This window comes from Oncorhynchus mykiss, chromosome 12 (genome assembly GCF_013265735.2).
Source record: "Oncorhynchus mykiss isolate Arlee chromosome 12, USDA_OmykA_1.1, whole genome shotgun sequence".
In the NCBI taxonomy this organism is placed as follows: domain Eukaryota; kingdom Metazoa; phylum Chordata; class Actinopteri; order Salmoniformes; family Salmonidae; genus Oncorhynchus; species Oncorhynchus mykiss.
In genome coordinates, this window is record NC_048576.1 from 67,138,359 (window position 1) to 67,164,085 (window position 25,727).

The 25,727-nt window shown below is 42.4% G+C and overlaps 2 protein-coding genes across 4 annotated transcripts; one reads left to right on the forward strand and one right to left on the reverse strand.

Moving 5' to 3' along the window:
* Positions 1-268: 268 nt before the first annotated feature.
* On the reverse strand, positions 269-10,072 carry LOC110538086 (coatomer subunit zeta-1). 3 transcript variants are annotated; one of them, XM_021624664.2, is made up of 10 exons: positions 9,821-10,072; positions 8,151-8,219; positions 7,918-8,002; positions 6,985-7,076; positions 4,888-4,943; positions 4,079-4,156; positions 3,727-3,778; positions 2,742-2,780; positions 2,049-2,081; positions 269-1,125 (listed from the first exon to the last, which is right to left on the reverse strand). In XM_021624664.2, exons 1-10 carry the CDS (start codon positions 9,878-9,880, stop codon positions 1,078-1,080), a joined length of 612 nt encoding a protein of 203 aa, XP_021480339.1. In that variant the 5' UTR covers positions 9,881-10,072; the 3' UTR covers positions 269-1,077. The 3 variants fall into 3 exon arrangements, with proteins under 3 accessions (XP_021480339.1, XP_021480340.1, XP_036794020.1); XM_021624665.2 differs by lacking the exon at positions 2,049-2,081 and having other exon boundaries at positions 9,821-9,973; XM_036938125.1 differs by lacking the exons at positions 269-1,125; positions 2,049-2,081; positions 2,742-2,780 and adding an exon at positions 3,256-3,399 and having other exon boundaries at positions 9,821-9,975.
* A 370-nt stretch (positions 10,073-10,442) lies between these two features.
* Positions 10,443-25,655, forward strand: LOC110538084 (endoplasmic reticulum membrane sensor NFE2L1). Its single transcript, XM_021624660.2, has 6 exons — positions 10,443-10,687; positions 12,185-12,974; positions 21,079-21,231; positions 21,882-21,971; positions 22,063-22,221; positions 22,373-25,655. The coding sequence occupies exons 2-6, from the start codon at positions 12,435-12,437 to the stop codon at positions 23,693-23,695; spliced, it is 2,265 nt and encodes a 754-aa protein (XP_021480335.1). The 5' UTR covers positions 10,443-10,687; positions 12,185-12,434; the 3' UTR covers positions 23,696-25,655.
* The last annotated feature ends 72 nt before the right edge of the window (positions 25,656-25,727 follow it).

Below are 25,727 nucleotides of genomic sequence, written 5' to 3' on the forward strand. Positions count from 1 at the left end.
ACACGTCCAATCACATTTTGAGATTTAACAACTGAAACGCTTCATTGGCTCTTGCTATGAAGGCGGGGGATGTTGACGTAAGACCCTGACGTCCAATCAAAACAGACACCACACCCCATGTCTCATGACTATTCACAACTGAGATTACCATTGAAATTATTCATTTCGAAAGACACTGTGGGCTACAGCCTTCACTGCTCACAGGAACCCTTTTCGAAGAAACAAGAAAACAGTGTCAAATTAGGTATGATATATGGAACAAGAGCCATTTTGACAACACAAAATATACATTTTAATTAGCTTGACAACAGGCAGACTACATTTGAAAAAAATAAGCTGTCAATAGAAATCAACAAAGCGAAAAATTGTTAGCCTCTTCTTCGTTGGCGTTAAAAAAGGAAATATTAAAAGTGTATTTGTCCATCATAGGCTAGTAACAAAATATGTTATTCTTATAGTCCTAATGGTGTTCTCAGTGCTTTAGAAAAAACATAGGCCTAACCAACTACACCAACTTCGTTTTAGTATGAATACAAAATAATTCTAAAACATAAATTAAACATGGGGTAACCTGACTTTCAACTAGATACAGGACTACTGTAACACTACACAGGCTATTGCCTTTTTCTGTTAAGTTTACAAAGCTTTAAAAGTGTAGTATAACATAACTTCATATTTCAAGTTCTCTATAACATAACTTCAGAATTATTGAAGCCCAAGCAACAGTTTCCCTAGTTGTGTAGGCCTGCACACATTACAACAAAATGCAGTTGATTGCTTGGTTTGGTTAAAACATTTCTTTACAGAGTATTTGTGGGTTAAGGGAAATTAACAAAATCATATGCTATAATATCTTGCAATTTATTGCAAATCAAATAAATTAAATAGATTATTTCCAAAATAATACATACAAAAGGTCAGCTTGCCTTCACATGAAAAATGCCCATACTTGCCACTAGTTACCATAAATATAGCCTATTTAAGCATAAAACGCTAAATACACCTTTAATATTTACACATACATTCCTACTGTCCATTCCACTGTAAGACATTTGACCTTTGGACAGGCGGTGTAGATCATTTGAGTATTGACCACTTTATTTGTTCTTTGGCAGACTGCATTATCTGGAAAGAAAAACCCCAGAAAGAACACTTTCAGATTCAATGTGGAAAAACAACATTATCACAGATCATATAGTAAGTAGCCTATTATAGTATGCAGTGTGTTATATTTATTGTTCATTGTGACACTTCAACCAGTAGGTGTCACTGTTGTATTAATGTGAATTTGAAGGGAACTGCTCACCTTTCATTATTTACATGAAATATGAGCTCCTTAAACTTGCAAGTGTAACATCAAACGTTGTAAGTGTATTTTGTGTAGTAGACACAAAAAAGTGACAGTCAGCTTCTCTGAGCAGACAAATGAATTTTCATCTTGCTTAGAAAGAATTTAATTCTATTCAATGACATGATGCAAGTGTGACTCAGTGATTTATAAAATGTCACTCTTCCTGCTAAAACGAAATTCCACAAGAGAAACAAACTGCATTTTTTTGGGCTGTTGAAACAGAGATGCATAGCATAAAACTACACACCAGGGGGCGCAAGGAACCCAGCTAAAATTATGAACTTGTGACTAGCGTTTACTGTCTACCTCTAGTCGTTTACGGTTTCGTTTAATGTTAAGTGTTTATTGTTTTAGGTTTATTGTCAAGGTCTAGTGTTTTTATATAGGCACCATGACAATTCCATTTCTATTAGAGGATCGAAAGGTATTGTCATTGACGTTTGGTTCCAACAAGGGAGAGAAACTGCCACAAGACAAATAGTTAATAGCTTTGGATATGAACCCTTCCTGGCAAGCAGGGTCTGACTCAGGAGTACAGGGCAGTCTGAAAGTCACACAGAGAGATGACCAGTATAGAACAGTCATGATGTGTCCATTCTATACACGTCATATCTATCTGCAACATTCTGGTCTTCTGAACACGCCCCAAGAGACTCAAAATGTCCCATGTTGGAGGGTGAAGAGTGAGAGGACTTACATTGGAGGTCATAGCCAATTTGTCCGTAATGTGCTGTGAGGGTTAAAGTAGAGGGTTAGGAGAAGAAGGAAAGAGGAAGAAACAGGCAGAACATTGCATGAAGGTAAGAGCAATTCAGCAGCCATGTTGATCAATGCAATGTGGCCCATTCCATAATTTACTATGCAGGTGTGAGCATGGCATCAAATCCAGATGCAGGTTAGTTCATGCTGGCAAAGCTTCAAACAATCAGGTACTATGAGTAGTAATATAATTGTCAATTTTCAAATGGAACAATACTGGGAGACAATTATCCATATATTGTGTACTGTGGCTTTATTCTACAGAACATTTAGTATTGAAATGATGAAAATGGGTAACTGGAAAGACATGAATCAGGGCTGGGGACAAATCCATTTAAAATCCAGTCCATTCAGGAAGTACACCAAATTCCAATTCCCAAGCATTGAAGATAATTTGAATTTTGGTGTACTTCCCGAATGGACAAAAATTCAAAATGGAACTGACCCCAACCCTGATAAGAATCATGTTATAGTTTATATGCAATTAATATACTGTACATGACAGTAGAATAGAAGGTTATGTCATCAGGTGTGAGCTGAAATTAATGGCTAAAGCTGTATCAATGGAAAAGTTAATCATAGTCTATACATGCAGTGACATTGCTTTGTTTGTGTGTGTGTATGACCTCACCTGGGCCACGCTCTGCTCTGACAGTGGGTTCTCATCCGCCTGGAATAGATCAAGTAAAAGAGGGGACATGACGTCATAGCAATCACACACCATTGTGTGTGTAAAGAGTCAAACACATAAAGCAAGCGACAACTAACATAATACCCTTATAACAATAATGTGATGCCTTGCATTGCTAATGTAAATACACTCTGACACTGGTGAATATGTCAATGACCACCGCAATCTAATCAAAATGGCTGCCTCACACAAGGCATGCATTGTGCAAGGGAGTACTACAAAGGGCCCCGCTGCTCTTAAAGTGTACCAACACCTATGGTATTTCCTGGAACCCCATACGACCTCCTTGAAACACTCTGGGTAACCTCAGTCTAACCCCTGACAAACCCAAGCAAGACAGACTTAGTGGACAGTTGTTCCAGCATTGTGAACCTAAAGTGGCATGCTCTCTCACCATGCAGTTACCTGCACTGGATCTCCCTCAACCCCTCCCTCCCTCACCCCCTCCCTCCCTCACCCCCTCCCTCCCTCACTCGCCCTCTCTGGTTGTTGGGGCAGTCTGTTGCTATGCACACTGGCTTCTGTCCGTCTGTCCATCAATGTTACCAACGATGTAATCAAAGAGGTCGAAGCCGTAGGCTTGCTCTGAACCATCCAGCTGACAGTGTGAGGAGTTGGGTGGGGTCGGGGGAGAGAGAGGACACATGTAAGAGGAAGATGAGATGGACTTGGGTGATGAGGGGATGGTGGGGAGGGGGGCTGAAGACTGGCATTTGGTGTTGTGACATCAAATAAGTAAATTAATTTTCCTCAAACATACAGGTTATCAGATTCCACAACAATCCCACTAAACACAATCCCTACCTCAGTCGGTCCGAAAATATCATAATTTCCTATAGTCATCTGTGTCTTCAAGTATTGTACTCATATCAGAATCTGTATTCATCCATACAGTAGACACAGCCTGTGATTGTAGGTGTCTTACCCTGTAATTGACCTTCTGGATGACCTGTTGGGGGTCGCTTTCCAAGATCACCCTGGTAACACAATGCTAGGGTCAGTAACTCAGAGAACACAAGATATTGTACCAGTAACTCCCAAACCCCATCCCATGAATGATACGTCAAATCAAAGTTTATTGGTCGTGTACAAAGTTTAACAGATGTTATAGCGGGTGCAGTTTAATTATTGTGTTAATAACTACTAACAAGGCAGTAAAATGTCAAACAAGGACACAAATAATCCAACATTTTTTCAAAACAAGAAATGTGGGAAAGAAACCAATTATCAACACAAATAGCAATGTAACAGTAATCCAAATGCAATCTATACGTTACCCCCCGTCGATAATTTCGTCCACTACTAAGAAGACTCCGTCCAGGTTGTCCAATAGACACCTTCTCTCCACATTTTTCCTGGAAGTAAGAAAACTTGATTGACTTACTTGAATTGTAGTTAGTACGTGGAGCCCAATCTGTGATTGGGTCTCATATTATTGCCTTGTGACCAGAAATGTAGGGGACACTACTGCTCATGTCACCTTAGGCTATTCTGTACATTTCAAACACCGACTTAAATTAACTTCCTGTAGTACCAGTTGTCAAGGCTTGACATGATACTTAACAGCTGGCATTTTGTTTTTGTTAAATAGGAGAAAAACTGCATGAAGTGAGTAGAGAGCAAATAGATGAATTGACTCTCTCCCTCCCTGCATTGCTACTGCATTGGTTTCTATGGTAACGGCTCCAGCCCCTGTCAAGCTGTTCCACTACACAGAGGGCTCTGGGTGTGTCACTGTCATCCGATCATAATTTAACCCAAAATAAACAATCACTAACTTACTGCGGGCATCAACTGTTTCGGTTCCCCATATTTTGAACGCATGAAGGAAACAATTACACCAGAGTTACTCAAATCAGAAATGAACTTTTCTCATTTTGTTGACCTGTCCCCATATTTACATGAGTGATGTTTTCACTAATTATTTACAAAAAAAAAAATGGAATAATCGTTTCTTGTGTGGCTGTTGACTTTGTTACGTTTTTCTCCTCGATGTTACTACAATCGTTAGCCTCTAAAAAAGGTTGACCTCCTCACGTTTAAAATGTGAGGTTACTTCAACATAAGACAACACTTGTACGCTTACCTTAGGATTTGACCGAGGGACTCAAACAGACAGTTCAGTACAGCCATGAGCATGAGCTATAGGAAGAGAGAGAGAGCAGTGGAGGATGAAAGGAAAACAAGAGAATTGAGAGGTATAGATGGAAGCCAGGAGAAATAAACATAGAAAGGGTGTGGGAAAGAGAGAGCAAAAAGTCAGATGTGGTTGAATCACTCTGCTTGTTGTATATAAATGCTGAGATGCCATAAAGGGGCTGGTTTTTCGCTAGCAATGTACACAGCAACAAGTGCTAAAGAAAATGAAATTATCAGCCACTTATTCTCATGGGCATTTTCTATATATAGGGTCTCCATTGATGACGTCATGCAGACAAATGACCTGTGGCATGTATTCATGGATGCCAATGGCAGTCAGGCTTCCCCAAAAATGTACCAATATATACAGTATATATTTGTAAAATCTTTTGTCTCTCCGAGTTTAATCATTTTCATTCAATTTTCAAAAGAGCCTGAATGCATCTCACCGGAGCAAGCATCCGAGCGAGCCAAACAGCAGCCCTCTGTCTCTACGTATCGGCCATCTATCTGATGCCGTCTGGTCCAAACTAGTATGACATTGTTGCCACCTGTAGCATTGAATGCAAGGGAAGTCAGTGAGCATTTGGCCTCCCTTGATTTAAAACTGTTTTTTTTATTGCCAATCAACATTGAGCTAAACTGAGCTCAACTGTGAATAGTCCTGGCGCACCAACAAAAAAAAAAGAACCCAAAAAAAGGGAAGCCAGTCTGGATTTTGGCATCACTCCAATCAAATCGCATTGTGAGCATACGTCATTGACAGAAACAACTTCATTTGTTGCATCTCATTGTATTGTTGTCCTCCGGTGCCTAGCTTGCTAGCTCAAATTGGCACTTTCCTAAATTAGCCATGGATGGAGATAGGGATTTGGACTTGTGGTTGTAATGAATTATCTGTACTGGACAATGATTACAATGGCGATTCTGATCCAACCATTAATTAATACATTGTGCCCCTGGCCTGAGAGGATGGAAGTTCAATATGTAGCTAGGTGTAGTAAGCTAATGTTAACTAGCTAACGTTGCCTGTGAAAGGAAGTTAGGCTAGCTAGGACAACAAAAAATAAGTGCGTACTGTATAACAGAGTGATAGAATGTTTTGTCAACATGAAAGAGAGGAGGATGACATTGTCGTTTCTCTACAAGTAGGGTGAGTCAACATGTTTTCCTACTCGCACAAATGCGCACTCACACAGAAATCCGAACCATGGACAGCCACATCATATATAGCTTACGTTGATTGGACTAAATTGTTTTTGGTATCTTTTAGTTGTCACTATATTAGACTAATCAGGGGTGACTTGATGATGTTGAAGTTGAAATGTTGCTGGAGTAGTGGAGGCAGTGCTTTGTGGATTTCACCAGACAGAGGTTGCTCTCCGGTTGTGTGATAAAACAAAGGTGTGGTTGAACGTATTCTACCACTGAGTCTTCTTATTGTCTTGGCTTTCAGGCATATATACACACACCTAATTCATATATTAATATATATATATATATATATATTTTACCTTCATTTAACTAGGCAAAAATTTTATTTTCAATGACGGCCTAGCAACAGTAGGTTAACTGCTTTGTTCAGGGGCAGAACGACATATTTGTACCTTGTCAGCTCAGTGATTCTATCTTGCAACCTTTCGGTTACTAGTCCTACGCTCTAACCACTAGACTACACTGCCACCCCACATATATACATACACCTATATATACATACACACACACAAGACATAATAATTAGCAGGTTAAAGATGAAACAACGCAATTATCACAACACAGGTTGTAATAGGGGGGAAGCCATTTTTACCCATGCACCGCTACTGAAAATGACATGTTGCTTTCTGAGATCCGAATTCTAAATTGATATGCGAGGGCTTAACGCAGACTTTGTATGAATTATGCATTGATGTCAATGCAAGATTTGTGCAAAAAACTTGAGTTGCATGCGGACTGCGGATCTCAAGTCAGGATCTGGGCCATAATGCAGTCTTTGAAGCACCAGTCTAGCCTTGTACTCCTTCTGCATCTGAAGCACATTACCTACCTCATTCTCCTGTGAACTGCCCACCACGTAGAAGAACAGGTCAATGCTGCACTTATACACGATCGTCATCCCCTCCACAAATGCAATCTCATCTGCTTAGAGAGAATGAAAGAGCGAGAGAGATAGAGAGCGAGAGAGAGCGAGACGCTGAGATTCCAAGCCACCAAGTGATCTTTATTGCAATGTTAAAGCACATCCACACCTTATTCACATATACAGACATACCCAAGTGAGAGGTTTCATGGATGTGGCCAATAATGGAGGCTTCCAATTTAAACGAGTGTTGTCACATAAAATGCTAATCTCCTATGTGTGTGGGGAAGAAGGGATGGAGAGGAAGGAGGGATATCGAGATGGAGAGTGGGTATCCTCCTTAGGGGCAGGTGGACCCGGGGTGTCAGGTGACTGCTGTGAATTTCATTGGAACAAAAGAGTGTGAGAGCTGTCTGTCGCTGAACTGGTTCCCTCCCCTTTTGTTCACTGTAACGTGAGCTTGGGAGGACTGAAGAACCCAGAGGAACCAATACTGTTTCTCAACTTTTAGACAAACTAACCAATGAGGGTTGAGCCACAGGCTAATACTGTACAGCTAACACTGCCTCATGCTTTTCTATGCTGGAGGATACACAGAAGGTGTGTGTACAACGGGTCGTGACCTAATAATGCTTTTCACACAGTATCCTATTGACGAGAAGCCAAAGAAAGACTGGTACACATATGCAATGATTTACATTATGATCCTGTTGATACTGATTTCACTGACAGTGCACATCTTCTCAACTCTCACCACATTGCTAGAAGCTTTTTATATATATATTTTTTTTAATCTTAGTGGTTCATTAAAACTATAAAATGGACCAGAATATCAGGCCTCAAGCTCAACTATCCACTCCAATAGTCTCCTGGGAACATTTTTATGGGGTAAAAACTTACTGTCAGCTTTGTGTGTCTTGTTGAAAACGTTCTTTTCAAAGTTCTTCTGCTCCTTCATGGAGGGGTAGAGCTCTTTGTCGTAGTACTAAAACGCAACAAAGACAGAATTTTGAGTCATTAGTTATAATTAATACACCATCTACAACAAGTGCTCATTTGGGGCAGTACTCACAATGTCGACTCCACAACAATAACCAACGTGGGTCGCTATTGGACAACTGTTATTAGCATACCTTTGATAGAAGTCTATTGCCATCGTTATCCAAAATGAAGACCGCTTTCACTGTGTAAAGTGAGGGTTCCTGAAAGACAGTATGACCACATGTTGACCAGAAATAAGGACAATTTGCATTTCCATAGGACCTAGGCATACTGAACACATTCCTAACAGTTATTACTAGAGCACTGATGATGATGATGATGATGATGATGATGATGATATTGGTGATGATAATACAGTCAAGTTATTGAAAAGCATGAGGAATACGACAATATCAGGAAGAGATGCGAGTGTAGATGACGATGGTCCCAGAACCTTCAGTTACTTCCATCCCACGGTGCCTTGGTTGAACCGGGCCAAAGTTCTGTTATGCACTGACTACCACAGACTCAGAGCCTAAGTGTATCACAGAACTTGGGCCAGGAACATCACATTCAGGACTTTAGAGTTGAACTGGAGGAAAAGTCCAAACCAGTCATCCAGATGTCTATGGCAATTAGAAACAGTCAATAGTGGAACGAATTCCTTGAACAGTTCAATGAGGTGCAGGTGTCAGGTAACCAGTCCTATGGTCCTTTGTGCAACATTACTTTATGCATTAAGTACAGTGAATATCAATATCAAGAGTCCATAACTTATTGAAATCCACATCCAGCCACTGTAGTGTGCAGCCATAATGACTGCCTACTAACAGAAAACACTGCAATTTACATAGAGCAATACATCAATTAAAATGTTATCAGTAAAAAAATAAAAATACAATTTAAAAAAGTGTGTATATATACGAGAGACAAAGAGATATCTTTTGAGGCTGGGGGTCAAGTGCTGTGTGTTAATCAACGAAAAGTAATTGCGGCCTTGTCCAGCGCTGCTTGTATTATTTAAAGTTTAAATTACAGTATAAAAAAAACAACAACTGTAAAGTCGAAACGTAAACCTTAATTTATCTTAGTACAATGATAATCTGTCTAGAGTTTAGCTCAAAAGTGTGAAATTATTCTATACATATTTTGTTAAAAAACCCACCTGTGGAATCAAGTTTTTGGTAAGCGTAAAATGCTGCGCAACGCACCTCCTCCGGTTGAAACCAAATATCGTAGACGTGGCACACAATATATTCAGTGTTCACCCTTCAATGCTTGGGCAGGGTGATGTCACAGTTATAGTAAAAGTATAACGGATAACCGACACCTCATGCCATTCATTTAAGTGTAAATCATAACAAATTGGGTTATAATATCAGATATGTGACATGGGGTAGCTTTTCAAACAGTATGCCCCTCTCTCTGGGATGATTTGGCAACTGTTCGAGTTTGTACAACAGCAATTGCCCATTGACGAGGAAAAAGTACAACACATGTTGCTGCTGGTTGTGGAATTTCAGTACGCTACACTCAAATAGCGCATAGACTACATTCAGATAACAACGACAGTCGTGCAGAATACAGTACCTCCTAATGTCTGCTATCGCACCTGAAAAGATTAGATCCAGCCAGTCAGAGACCTCAAACAATCACGTCTTAGGCTGGCCATACTGTAAAATACTGAATACAACATCTTACGCAGCAAAGGGCTATAATGAATGCTATTCAAGCAATGGCCGACGAGGCCTAATCATGCGTTTGCAAGGTAATGCTCGTTTAGAAATATGTTTAAAGAGCCATATCCCTACCGATTGCTTACCAGAGACGCGATCTCCATAGTGGTTCTCTGGTGTTGACGTGGACAGGTTTGAGCTGTCATTCTAGTAGACCTCGCAAAATCCTCTGACTCATGGGTGGGCGGGCCTGGAGGAGGCTCCGCGAAACCAAGCCCTTCATTCGGCCATGTTGGCTCCCTCTAGTTCGTGAATGATGTTAGGTCCTTGTTCTCTAGGAACCACAATGGTGTCCGTTTCTTATAGCGGTGCTTTTACGCGTTACTCCAAAATTAACACCGATGAGGTTTTTGGTGACTTCACCTACTTCATATGGCCAAGCAGTGCATTATGGGACATTATGCATATAAATCCCATCAGCTGTATATTTAATCGCATGTGTTTAGTGCATGTCATACATGAATTACTCTTGTTACAAGTGATAGCCTACTTTACTCTAAAATATGTGATTCAATCCATGTTGCGAGGCATGTCTGGGTTACCCAGCGCGGACGTCATTATTTTCATAGTTCATTCTAACACGGCAGATGGCAGCAATGCACATAGGGATGGATTGACAGACAGCACAGACAGTATGATATTCTACTTTCGAGCCTGCGCACGGCGTAGCTGTGTGTGTGTGTGTGTTTAGCCATTGATTTGGCAGGGTTGGGCGGTATAGTCTATAGAGAGGCATGGTTTTTGACGCCGCACAGTTATAGAAAAAATAAAAGTGAAACGGTAGGCTTTACGTCATGTAGGGAGGGGACAGCGAACTGGGTGGTGAACTGAGCAGGGTTTAAAAGGCTTCACTCTCCGATTTAGAGTCAGAATACAAAATCTTCCAAAAGGATTGGGTTTGCTGCTTTTCCACTGATGTGCCTATTGTTGACAACTTTTGTCTCCATAGTCCGGTAAGATAATCAAAACAAGACACTGACATTACCTACTCGTTTGTGTTATTTAGCGGTTATGTCGGCCTAATATTGGTGTTATTCATGTAAATAAATATGTAAACAAGCTATATACATTGTAGACCTTAAATTGAGATGAAGTGGAGTTTATGGCACAGTTAATAACAGTTTTACATGGGATATTCAGTTGCTGGACCCATTTCTATTTGCCAATTAAAGTGGGACATTTCTGAAGAACGGGGGTGAAAAAGTATTGTCAACGGTTTTTAGATCCTTGACGTTCATACATAATTCCAGATATTTTTAAATGAACCTCTAATGATTTCGCGGGATCGTTCAGTGCCCTTTGATGAAGAAGCCTACAGGTTCAATTCTCAACGTTCTTTCTGTCAAACAGGTTCATGTTCAGTAATTTAAACCATATTTTGTAGAACTGTCTCCTCATATGACATGATGTTTAATGCAGGAACAAATGCAATATACTTGCCTATTGAAAACATTGCAGAATACCATTGGTCACTAGTTTATTTACATTGCATATTACATTACAAACAGTAGTCTACAGTTGCCGAAGTAATACTGAGGAAATGTGTTGTCAAGTCATTCATTGATTGGCAGAATATGCTTGTTATTTCCCGGGTAACAGTGTGATTACATCATGTGGTGTAACCTTCACCACTGTCTGTCTAGTACCCGCCCTGGCGCTATCTACCAAACAACTTCTAGAACGAATAGAAGGAAGTAGGTCGAAGTGAAGTCACTGTTATCTGTTGATAACAAGAACACTTCCCTGTTTGTCATCTTTAGGGAGAATGTTTCAAAATTCCCAATGTGTCTTAATCTTAACTGTACAATAATCGTATATAGGGCAGACTTAAGCCTTTTGGGCACCTCACTCAAAACATGTTAGTGGCCCCCCTCTTGACAGTGGAGAGAGAAATTAGTTTTAAAGTTTTAAAGTTAATTTCATGCAACTCTACATATTTTGCCATGGGGCAGAGAAAAAACAAATCTGTTTTACAGCAAATTTCCTGCAATTCTACACATTTTGCTATGGGGTGGAGAAATGTCTGCTGTTTTAGAGCACATTCATGCAATTCTACAAATTTCGCAATGACTTATGCCATATTAATATAGTATCTGAGTGAGAATGACTAACAAAATGATTGGGGGCCCCATGGAGGTCAGGGCCCACGTGCCCAGTCGGTATTCGGCCATGATTACTAACTACTAATGTAAAAATATTAAATTTTTGGGTTGTGGGCCCCCTAGCGGCCGGAGGCCCTAAGCGACCCTGATCTATGCCTAGAAGCGGCCCTGATATTATAGCACAGTGTTGAATTCAGCAGCCTCTTCCTCTGCTATTACATCAATTACGTTGGATTCACTACTTGTAATTTTATGAATGATCTTTTCAATGTGATATTCTTTTGAAATAACTTGTCAATTCATTTAATTATCTAACTTTATTTTTTCATGTTGTGTTTGTCTGTATAGGATTTAACGATATTTGGAAGGGTGAAGAGGAGAGGATACACAGCTTTTTTATTTCACCATAGTGTCTATTTTGGTGTATCCTAAATAGCCTTATTTTCCCTCTTTATTACATTGACTTGAAGCTATAGATAACCCATCAACAGACAAAAAGTCTTCAGAGGCTTACACTTGGCATTTTGCCACCCCACCACGTCTCCATTCCCTTTCCCCTCATTTCTTGCACTCACCCTGTAAACTCCGAAGACAAGACATGGTGTGTCTGAAGAAATATTTCACAGAGGGCTTGATCCAGGTAGCCATCCTGCTCAGTCTAGTTGGCGTCAGAGTAGATGTGGGCCCTTACCTGCCCCCCTGGAACGAGATGATCTTGGGCCCCACCTCTGCCCTCACCCAGACTCAGTTCCACAACCTCCACAACCAGCTGGATGGCCAGGACCTCCACCCCAAGAGTGTAGACCTGGACGGCTTCTTCACAGCCCGGAGACTCCTGGGCTGGGTCCGCTCCCTGGACCGCCTCCGGGTGCCCAGCTCGGAGCTAGAAACCTGGCTTGTGCGGCGCGAGCCTGATGCCCTGGTGGTGGGGGCTCAAGGTCAGCCAGCCCCCCTGGATGGAGGGGCAGGTGGGTTGGAGGATCATGCGGGTGACCAGGTGGAGTCGGTCATGAGGTCAAGCGTGGTGGCGGGGTCGCAGGAGTCGGGTTACGGGCCAATCAGAGAGGACAGTCTGGACACCACGGCGCCACTTCTAAGAAGAAGCCATGAGGAGGAGGATGAAGATCTCTATGAAGAGGTAAACTATGGTGAAATCTTCTATACTCTGTCAGTAAGACCAGTGGCAGCATAGAGTAGTGTTCAAGAGAATTGGCTGTGTCAGAGCTTATTCAATGTTCAAATACAATGCAGTGCCTTGAACAAATTAATTCCATCCTTAGATACACAATAGTGAACTACATTACTGCAAACCAGTCCAAGACTCTGCCACTGGAGAAGTGTGTTTAATTAGGCAACTATCAAACTGTTGATTTACAGAAGGCAAGTGATACGCCTGTCATATATCATTAGGGATCAAGGGCAGGATTTACTGGAGGCTGCGATCACTCTATAAAAGGAGGCTTAACTGGGAGAGAAGAACACCCTTGTATGAAAACAGCCTTACAGTAAACAGAGTGGGGATTCCCACCCTCCTCGGATTCAAGCAAGTGAAAGCTTCCTGGTCGTATTTGCTGTATCATGCTGTTAATTTTAAACCTGCATAAGAGATTGCAAGATATTTACAACTCCCTTAATTTACAGTATTAAGGATTGCATCTAAGATTGCAAGTCAAGAATGAAGTGTAGGTTACTTTTCAGAATAAGTGACAGATAACTAATCCTAAAGGCCCGTTCAGACTGTACGATTTTAGCCGTCTTATGCCACAATTTCCACGTTGTGCTCAAATTCTTAGGTGGTAAACGATTGTCAGACATCTTGGCTTATTCAGTGTGAGTAACAAATCAAATCAAACATAGCTTAGCAGGCGTAAAAGACATTCCTGAAATTAGATCCCCTACCTACTGGTCTTGACGAGAAGGGAAAAAATGTTGGGGGAGGTTCCATTCTGCACTGTTCAACCAATCTAGTAAATGTGGAGGAGGAGTTAAGATGGAGTGTCGCCTTGTTAACGTCCAAAAGAGGAAGTCTTGCCCCTGAAAACCGGAACATCCGGTTGTTGTGCGACAAGGTCTGCCGATTTAAGTACCACTATGTGTGGTCGTAGCCTCCGACAAAGTGTTGAGCCTTTATCGTGTAGTGTGGCTGGAGTTACAAGCCAATCCCAGTGACTGACCAATAGGAACACAGCCGGCACAGAGTATGCCCACAATAATATGATGGAATAGTCAGATTAGTATAACAGTTTGATTTAAACGTTTACATGCTTTGCAAGAACGATTTCTCAAATCTTTACATGACTTCAGAAATCAGGCTACCTAATGGGATTTTGATAAATGCACAAAATCGCCAATCAAAATAAACGTTTTACCACAGTGACCATGTTATTTTTGGGAAGCATGTTTGATTCTGACATATAAAGGTTGTATGTGAAAACAATTAATAGACACATCATTTCAGTGTTTCTGAACTCACTTCACTAGTGCATAAGTGTGGGAGACTTGCACTGCTGGTGCCGGTACATGCGCTGGTCAAATACACCGCTGCAGTTGGTCTAGCTTACGTCAGCTGACGTAACCTCTCAAGCCAATCGCAGAATGTGATGACAAAACCGAAGAAAATCATACAATCTGACCAGGTTGATAAAGATTTTGATTTGGTAACATGTAAAAGACTGAATCCGACGTACAGTGTGGGAAGGACTGAAAGTGAAATATTTTTCATGTTATAACATTTGTTTCATTCTAGTAAAAAAGTTCAGGGAATTGTATATTAGGCATGGTGTTTGGTGGGCTGACCTCTTCAGATTTCAATAGCAGAAGTATAATAACCAATATGACGAGGCAAGTTATTTAGGTCATTAGTCAATGTTTATTCTCTGAGGACTTGCTGAACTTGAAAACAAGACATAAATCACTTTAAAGACAGGAAAATGATCAACAGTCTTGTTTTATCTAGTCTATTTTTGATGTGTATTGCAACCGTTACAATTAAACAAATGTAAGAAATTACAATTAACCCAAGTCACAACCCCGTCATTATGTTTTAGCATTTGCTCACTTTTGTTCGAGCCTGTGTTTTGGCACCCAAAACACTAATTGGGCAATGACAGAATCACGCGGAGTTAACGCAGCAGCATGCTAAAAGCTTGGCTGGACTTCCCCTTGTTTTTCAACAGCTGAGGGAGAGCTGCTTGTTGATATGTTCCATTAACTGTGAGGGGTGTGCTGGCCAGGCCCAGGCTGCTGTGTGTCAGGGGAAAGTAAGACCAGAGAGGGGTGTGTGACTGGAAATGTGTCCCACTTTAGCCACTGGCTGTTCAGATTTGTCCCATACATACAGCTTTCCACACCCATCACAGCCCAGTTGGTTTGGTGTAGGAATAAACTGGCTGGTATAGTTATCATAAGTACACACATTCTGTGTAGGCTAATTGTATTTGTACACCAATCATATTTAGAAGTGCAATCACAATAATACTTCAATTTACTATGGAAATAAAAGTATCACAAGATACATCAAATATTACTGTTAAAACATGTATTTATTTATTGAATATTGCAAACACAAGGGGCAGTTTGTTTTCTGCTCTAGCTTAGACTTTGAAGGGGAATTCCCAAGTCACTTTCATTTAGCACTGAGGTACACTATTAGTCACTTTGGAAGTGTATGGAGTTTTCAGTCACTGTAGGGTCTAAATATATATCTGCTTGGCAACATGCCTGAGTATGCACCCTACACTGGACTCCTCAACACTCCATAATGAGCTTGTTTTGGATTGGGGAAAGTATGAGTTTGTTTTGCTTTAGTCCTCTGTGTGTCATTGCTATCTTCTGGCTTCTGGTCTTTTGGGCCATTTGACTGCGTACCCAGTCTCAGCCAAGATGACTGCAGACACCGGAGGCTTTAGTTTTAGCCTCCCAAATCAGCTGCCACTCTCAGGGCAGAGAAAGTGGTGTCATTTGGCCTGTCCAATGTCATAGTTGACCAAGTATGCAGTTCAGACTGGACGTGTAGCCCTGTTGGCTATTTCTGGACAGGAGGGCATGTTTTTTGGCATTGCTAACTGGTACTCAGTTCAAAATTGACATGCCTCATGTTGTCCCACCAACCCCCACATGGATGTATTCCTGCTGAAAAATATTTTGTTTTGGAACATAGTAATGCTCTTCCTTCCATCGATGATTATGCTTTCTGGGTCAACCAAGATCCCAGTAAGTGATATTCAACTGACCACCTGAGACTAAGTTAGGGGCTGCAATCATGATGTAACAATTCAGACATACTGATAATCTTAGTTCCCTCCAAGGAACGAATCGTCCCTGATAATGACCTTCACCCAGACTAACTCATCCGGGAAGCAGCAACCTCGCGGAGACAGCTGGGCTGTATTGTTTTTTAAACTCCAGCTGCATCATATTATGGCAGCAATTTGTTGTACTGTCTGGGGCATGCCACCACATCTCCCCCTCTTATAGATGCTGTTATTGCTACAGGGCTAGGCTGGACATGTCTAAAGTGCCAGACATCACAAGTCCTACAGTATTGTTTGAGGAGAAAGGTCAACAAAGCTTCCTCTGGGATACTGCTCTGTGAACCTTTTGCCCTCTCCGCTCATTCGTACATAGAGAGGGGTCAAGGACCTCTCCTTAAGGCCATGAGCTATAATGCCGGACGGGTGTGGTATATGGCCAATATACCACGGCTAAGGGCCAATATACCAAGGCTAAGGGCTGTTCTTAGGCCACAGCCCTTAGCCGTGGTATATTGGCCATCAGTGGGGCGGCAGGTAGCCTAGTGGTTAGAGCGTTGGGCCAGTAACCAAAAGGTTGCTAGATCGAATCCCCGAGCTAGGTAAAAATCTGTCGTTCTACCCCTGAACAAGGCAGTTCACCCACTGTTCCTAGGCCGTCATTGTAAATAAGAATTTGTTCTTCAAGACTTGCCTAGTTAAAAAGGTTAAATAAAAATATCACAAACCCTCAAGGTGCGTTATTGCTATTATAAACTGGTTACCAACGTAATTAGAGCAGTAAAAATAAATGTTTAGTCATACCCGTGGTATACGGTCTGATATACCACAGCTTTCAGACAATCAGCATTCAGGGCTCGAACCACCCGATTTATAATTTGTCTTAACTTCCCGGACTTATTATTCAGTTCTATTACAACTAATCTCTTCTCTATTACCTTGACTTGCTCAATGAAACACTGAAGTGCTGCCAGGCTCATTTGTCTGAGCCTCTCAGGGAAGTAACATTGTGACATGTCAATATTGTGGAAAGTGGCAAACTGACAACGTCAGTGTTGACTCGCCAGCTCGGCTGTAACTACAGATGTTTGTCTTGGAAACTTGGACTTGGAGTGCTTTGTAGGTAGGTATATTTCACTCAGAACATTGCCCCTGCGACCACAGCTTGTTTGTTTTGTAACACGAGGTGGCATCATTCTAGCACACATTCATCCCTTTGATTTCACAATACTTGTTTACTAGCTTAGGCTAGTAGTATATCACCTCTTCAGACAGGCACATGTATATGTTTAGCCCTATACCCAGAGCCCTCTGGACCCCATCCAATGCCCAAATCTGTCCAGAGCTGCCTTCTTTGCCCCCCCCCCAACAATTCTCATGTTGTGCTTATGCTTGAAGAAAACATGCTGTGCAATTCCTTCCAGTCACATTCAGGTACACATTGACCTAAACCCATAAATGATTGCAGAGTAGCAGTAACACAGGCCTCTGGGAATGGTCAAAGGCAGGGGTTGGAACTGATTCAGGGAACAGAAAAGCAGACAAAAAAATTGAGGAAGGGAAACAGAACCAGGAACAAAAGTGATTTACAGTGCCTTCCGAAAGTATTCGGCCCCCTTGAACTTTGCGACCTTTTGCCACATTTCAAGCTTCAAACATAAAGATATAAAACTTTATTTTTTTGTGAAGAATCAACAACAAGTGGGACACAATAATGAAGTGGAACAACATTTATTGGATATTTCAAACTTTTTTAACAAACCAAAAACTGAAAAGTTGGGCATGCAAAATTATTCAGCCCCTTTACTTTCAGTGCAGCAAACTCTCTCCAGAAGTTCAGTGAGGATCTCTGAATGATCCAATGTTGACCTAAATGACTAATGATGATAAATACAATCCACCTGTGTGTAATCAAGTCTCCGTATAAATGCACCTGCACTGTGATAGTCTCAGAGGTCCGTTAAAAGCGCAGAGAGCATCATGAAGAACAAGGAACACACCAGGCAGGTCCAAGATACTGTTGTGAAGAAGTTTAAAGCCGGATTTGGATACAAAAAGATTTCCCAAGCTTTAAACATCCCAAGGAGCACTGTGCAAGCGATAATATTGAAATGGAAGGAGTATCAGACCACTGCAAATCTACCAAGACCTGGCCGTCCCTCTAAACTTTCAGCTCATACAAGGAGAAGACTGATCAGAGATGCAGCCAAGAGGCCCATGATCACTCTGGATGAACTGCAGAGATCTACAGCTGAGGTGGGAGACTCTGTCCATAGGACAACAATCAGTCGTATATTGCACAAATCTGGCCTTTATGGAAGAGTGGCAAGAAGAAAGGCATTTCTTAAAGATATCCATAAAAAGTGTAGTTTAAAGTTTGCCACAAGCCACCTGGGAGACACACCAAACATGTGGAAGAAGGTGCTCTGGTCAGATGAAACCAAAATTGAACTTTTTGACAACAATGCAAAACGTTATGTTTGGCGTAAAAGCAACACAGCTGAACACACCATCCCCACTGTCAAACATGGTGGTGGCAGCATCATGGTTTGGGCCTGCTTTTCTTCAGCAGGGACAGGGAAGATGGTTAAAATTGATGGGAAGATGGATGGAGCCAAATACAGGACCATTCTGGAAGAAAACCTGATGGAGTCTGCAAAAGACCTGAGACTGGGACGGAGATTTGTCTTCCAACAAGACAATGATCCAAAACATAAAGCAAAATCTACAATGGAATGGTTCAAAAATAAACATATCCAGGTGTTAGAATGGCCAAGTCAAAGTCCAGACCTGAATCCAATCGAGAATCTGTGGAAAGAACTGAAAACTGCTGTTCACAAATGCTCTCCATCCAACCTCACTGAGCTCGAGCTGTTTTGCAAGGAGGAATGGGAAAAAATGTCAGTCTCTCGATGTGCAAAACTGATAGAGACATACCCCAAGCGACTTACAGCTGTAATCGCAGCAAAAGGTGGCGCTGCAAAAGGTGGCGCTACAAAGTATTAACTTAAGGGGGCTGAATAATTTTGCACGCCCAATTTTTCAGTTTTTGATTTGTTAAAAAAGTTTGAAATATCCAATAAATGTCGTTCCACTTCATGATTGTGTCCCACTTGTTGTTGATTCTTCACAAAAAAATACAGTTTTATATCTTTGTTTGAAGCCTGAAATGTGGCAAAAGGTCGCAAAGTTCAAGGGGGCCGAATACTTTCGCAAGGCACTGTATATTCTTCCGGAACAGAACCGTTATTTTCTAACATTGAGAGCCGGATCAAATCAAATCAAATGTATTTATATAGCCCTTCGTACATCAGCTGATATCACAAAGTGCTGTACAGAAACCCAGCCTAAAATCCCAAACAGCAAGCAATGCAGGTGTAGAAGCATGGTGGCTAGGAAAAACTCCCTAGAGAGGAACCAGGCTGTGGGGTGGCCAGTCCTCTTCTGGCTGTGCCGGGTGGAGATAACAGAACATGGCCAAGATGTTCAAATGTTCATAAATGACCAGCATGGTCAAATAATAATAATCACAGGCAGAACAGTTAACTGGAGCAGCAGCACGGCCAGGTGGACTGGGGACAGCAAGGAGTCGTCAAAGGGGTCAGGAGACACTGTGGCCCCATCCTATGACACCCCCGGACAGGGCCAAACAGGAAGGATATAACCCCACCCACTTTGCCAAAGCACAGCCCCCACACCACTAGAGGGATATCTTCAACCACCAACTTACCATCCTGAGACAAGGCTGAGTATTGCCCACAAAGATCTACGTCACGGCACAACCCAAGGGGGGCGCCAACCCAGACAGGAAGATCACATCAGTGACTCAACCCACTCAAGTGACGCACCCCTCCTAGGGACGGTATGAAAGAGCCCTAGTAAGCCAGTGACTCAGCCCCTGTAATAGGGTTAGAGGCAGAGAATCCCAGTGTAAAGAGGGGAACCGGCCAGGAAGAGACAGCAAGGGCAGTTCGTTGCTCCAGAGCCTTTCCGTTCACCTTCACACTCCTGGACCAGACTACACTCAATCACATGACCCACTGAAGAGATGAGTCTTCAGTAAAGACTTAAAGGTTGAGACCGAGTTTGCGTCTCTCACATGGGTAGGCAGACCATTCCATAATAATGTTATTTTCTGTTACCAGAATATTCCTAATGTGTAGTATATAATTTCAGTTCCAACCCCTGGTCCGACCTCAAACATGTTGTCAAATACTGTTCAAGGGGTCACAAGATCAGAATGTTCCAAACAGTCAAAGTGTAAACAGCCAAAGAAAGTCAGTCAGTTTCACTCAGGTCGCTGTACTGTAAGGTTAGAATCAGGGCATCACAAATGGCAACATCCCCAACTCCAGTAGTCCCTTTCGGTGGAAGGCGAGAGGATCAGCTGCAAATTTAGAACTGGTTTAGGGACATGACTGGAACAGTTGGTATCACTAAGCTCCAACTTAAGGAAAAGGTTAAGTCTATTCATAGCCATCTCACTGTTTGAATGCAATGTCTACTAATGTATGGGCCAGTATGGAAAAATAAACTGTAGTAGATTAAATGCAAGGTGGCTGCGATCCCCTTTCTCTTTTTGTTCCTGGCCCGTGTCCTAACAATACTGCCCTACCGAGCAAAAAGGCAGTAACTGCTAATAGCGTGGAACTGAGGGGGAAAAAATGGCTTTTATTTACCTTTGTTTCACAGTAACCTTATGCAGTTACTGCTAGTATGACCCCCATTTTCTACAAAACATAATAGAGGCAGGATACTTGTCCACATGATTAAGCATGTATTTAATGTAACAAAAATGACTAATTTTCAACCAAATTAGTAGTTACTGCCTTTTTGCTTGGTAGGTCAGAATAGTACAACGAGAACGTGAATAAAACATACAAGGATACATAGGGCATTGTATGGATGATTGATTATCATAGTTAATATGCTTAATAAGGTGTAGATAACGTCGCTACACCTAACATTTCAATTATTATTATGTGTTCACAGGATACAGATATGCTTTGGCAGGATCACTCTGATCTTGGACGTCAGAGGCCTGAGGAGGAGCTGGTGGGGGACACCTGGAGAGAAATCTGGAGGGATGGTGGACGCTCTTATGACCTTGCGAATAGAGAACTTGCACAGGATTTATCTGATCAGGTGGGACTCAGTCCTGAGGCTTATAAAATGTCCATATTTCATACATACCTGTACCCTTGGACTTGTTCTTAGACATCCTGGTTCAATTATGTTATAAAACGCACATGGTGCACTTTGGGAAAGAGTAATGCTCCGGTTGCTTGAAACCAAATATGAGTTTTCTATCCTGGCTGTGCGTCGTGAAGCAGGATAGAGTGTTTGGGGTAGATGAGGTGGAGATAGGAAGCAGTCTTCCCATGTGTGTACAATAAGAACATGAACTGCAGGTTTCTGGGTTCTAACCCCAATCTCTTGCACTCCTATGGGTTAGAAGAGACCTGAAACTCTTGCTAATCCACTATACCTCATTTTGGGAACAGGGGCAGCCACATATCATTAAAAGGCATTTGCACTCATCAGTGGTGTATAGCTGGAGCAGGAGTTTCCTTGACCCAAGGATAAATACAGTATAGTGAAATGAAATTAACATTTGATACCACACTACAAAACGTTTCAGATAAAGCCACGCTGTTCCAACTCTTGCCATAACATGTTCTGGAAAAGCCTAATCATTTCCACCATCTGTATCAGTTCAGCTCAGAAGAAAAGGAACCATTGTCACCATCCAGAACATCCAGGTAGCTCTCTGCTCACTCCTGTTCTCTTCTCAGTTTGCCAGCTTGGAAGCTCAGTCCTCAATGTCCTTCCAGGAATGTCTACGGCTCTTGGAAGACACCTTCCCTTTTGGAGAGGAGACAGAGGTACAGTTTTATTTGATGGTAATAGGGTAAGAGATGACCATTGATAGGTTTGTTGACCACAGGATAACCATTGTGATGTTTCTGTTTTTAGCTGTCAGACCCAGTTGGCGTAGATCGGAGGGAAGCCGCCAGCGGAGAGGACCCAACCCCTGTCCGAGAGCTTCTCCTGTCCCCCCTGCTGTCCCACGAGGAACCCTCTCTGGACTTGGAGCAGCAGTGGCATGATATTCTCGCCACCATGGAGCCAGAAGTAAGTTCTATGTGGTTTCTGATTTTTTTTATCCCCTTCATAAACATCATAATTTATTTAAAATGTCAAGAAGTGTATAAACTTTGAAATACCCTTGCCCTGAAAGTAATTCAAAATAAATGTAATCCAACTTCTTGTACTATTTTGGAAGGATATGGATATGGACCTTGGCAGAGATGAAATGCAATCTGGATCTATTCAGAGTTCCAGCTGGATGGACCCCGTTCACCAGGATGTCAGCCTTCATCAGGCAATCCTGCCCGGAAGCAGCCAGGATAGTTACCCCTTCAACTCCAGCTTTGGGGGCAGTGTTCCCCTGGAGGACCCACTCCAGCCAGCCCTGCTCAGTCAGTCCTCCAGCGGACCTGACTTTGACCTTAACTTGACCTTTGGCCCATCTAACCTGACAGATACCACTCCTCCTTTGGCACTCAATGGCACAGTTGGCAACCCCATGGCTTCCATTCAGTCAAGCCTCTTTCTGGAGGAACCAGTCCTGCCTAGCCCACTCGGCTCCCTATTGGATGATGCCTTGCTGGATGAGATTAGTTTCCTGGACCTGGCTCTGGAGGAAGGTTTCAACCCAACACAGGCCTCCCAACTTGAGGAGCTAGACTCTGACTCTGGACTTTCTCTAAACTTCAGCCACAGCCCTGCATCCCCTAGCAGCTCGGAGGCATCCTATTCCTCTTCTTCATCCTCTTCATCATCTGACTCTGTGTTTTCTGACGAAGGGGCTGTGGGCTACAGCTCTGATACGGAGGTTATTGTGACGCGAGAGGAAGGTGCCGTGGGAGGCTACTCCCCAGAAGTCCGTAAGATGTGCAGCACAAGCTACCAGAAGCCTGGGCGTTTCAACAACCTCCCTTGGCTGGAACAAGTGGGCCACGACCATACCTACAACCAGCCAAGGGCCACCTCTCCCACGCAGGGAAAATCACATTACAGCAAAACCTATGAGCATGACATTTCCGATAAGCTTTGGGGCCGTGATGAACGCCGGGCTCTCACCATGAAGATCCCCTTCTCCAACGATCTCATTGTCAACCTGCCCGTGGAGGAGTTCAATGAACTTCTGACCAAGCATTGTCTCAGTGAGGCCCAGCTCAACCTGATCCGAGACATTCGCAGGCGGGGCAAAAACAAGATGGCCGCTCAGAACTGCCGCCGACGCAAGCTTGATGTCCTGTTTGAGCTCGAGGAGGGAGTAGAAGGATTATACCGCCACAAGGCCCGTCTGTTAAAGCAAAAAGCAGAGAACCTTCGCTCTGTCCGGGAAATGAAGCAGCGGCTCAGTGATCTTTACCAGGAGGTTTTTTCCCGTCTGCGGGATGAGCAAGGAAGACCCTTGCCTGCCACTGACTACACCCTCCAATTTGGCAATGATGGACAGGTCCTGCTTGCTACACGGAACGGTTCAGCCAGTGAACAAAACCGCAAGCCCCACAAGAAACAGAAGAACAGAAAAAAGTGAACATTTGTTGGGTGTGCAGTTTGGTGTAGCACTCAAGGAGTCGCTTGACAAGGGGATGGCTGTAAAGATTACATTTCTCACAATAAGAGGGAACTGAAAAGGATAGATGTAAGAGGAAACCTAAATCAGTTTAATCTGCTCTGATAGTTGATTTGCTGGAAAGGACATGTAGCACAAATATGATCATGCAAGAATCTTGTGAACATCTTGGAAAAACAAAGGGAAACCCTGTCTCAGGGGAAAAATAACTGTTGGGAGGACCATGTCAGCCTTCCAAAGAAATACAGTACATAAAACACTAAAGGTGACAAGGAGGAATGTCTAGCCTACGGCCTTCAGCCAACAGACACAAGACCGAGCTCTTGGCGCAATGCGGGCACATTGCTGTCCCGGTCTTCCAGTGCCTATATGTTGAGGGTAGGCCTAGGTTCCTTGAAGACATCACTCACCAGACAGTTTATTAGGTACACATCTAGTACCAGTTCAGAGCCCCCTTTGCCTCCAGAACAACCCGAACTCTTCGGGGCATGGATTCTACAACGTGTCGGAAACGTTTGTTGCTCAATTGGTATCAAGGAAAAACATTCCCCACACCAGCTTGTACCAGGCAGGATGGGTCCACGGACTCATGCTGTTTATGCCAAGTCCTGACTCTGACGCAACAGGAACTGAGACTCAACAGACCAGACAATGTTTTTCCAATCCTCAATTGTCCAGTGTTGGTGATGACATGCCCACTAGAGCCGCTTCTTGTTTTTAGCTAATAGGAGTGGAACAAGGTATGGTGTCTGCTGCAATAGTCCATCTGTGACAAGGATCAACAAGTTGTGCGTTCCGAGATGCCGTTCTGCACACAACTGTTGTACTGCAGCGTTATTTGCCTATTTGTGGCCCACCTGTTAGCTTGCAGGATTCTTGCAATTCTCCTTCGACCTCTCATCAACGAGCCGATTTCACCCACAGGACTGCCGCTGACTGGATGTTTTTGTTTGTCGCACCATTCTCTGTAAACCCTAGACCCTGTTGTGTGTGAGAAGCTCTGGAGGGTGGGAGTTTGCGGTACTGGATCTGGTGAGCCTGGCACTGACGATCATACCACGCTCAGGTCACTCGTTGCCCATTCTAACGTTCAATCAAATAGCAACTGAATGCCTCGATGCCAATCTGCCAGCTTTACAAAGCAAGCCTCAGCCACAAGACTCCCTGTCTTGTCTGTAAGAGTTATCCATTTTCATGAACAGGGTGGTGTACCTTTATAAATTGACCGGTGAGTGTATACCCAAGTAAAAAGGACAGGGGAGCCTGGTTGAGAACAAAAGGGAACCAAAAATATTTGCTCCAGTCTAAAGTGAACACAACACAAGTTACCATTAACTGGTGCATTATGGCTGTCAGTGAAGGAGTTGGATAGTGCTTTTAGTAAAGCCTTAGTTACCCACACAGCTATCTGTGGTTCTCAGGGGATGTGACATGATGCAGACAATGGTACAATGATATTCAGGAAATGGACTGCTTTAAAGTACCTGAATATAATAGCTACTCAGGCCCAGTGCCAACAATATTGTGTTAATGATATGGTTGTGGACTTTCATTTGTAACAAGTTGAAATTGAATGTCTTTATCACCGGTATCATACTGGAATATAACTTAATGCTGCATAAAATATCACAGCATTTTCATAAATGTTAAAAAGTCAAATTTATGAAATGCCACTACAAGTACTGTGATTGTGGCTTCACACTACTTTTATGCTTTGTCAAGTGTCCAATATCAACATAAAAGTACTTTAAAAAATGTATATATATTTAAACCCTGAATTGGGTGCTATATGGTATTATTGGTTTTTAAAAAAACAATATTGTGTTTTAGGAGGTTCTCACACCATTCTGTTTCATACTTTTGAGTACTTGCTGGCAACCAAGGGATGTTACTTTTGGGTGAATAAAACATTTTCAACCTACATCTTTTTGATCCCTTTTTGCCTTGACGATTGAGTGATATTACTAATAATACTTATACGTACTAAAGAATT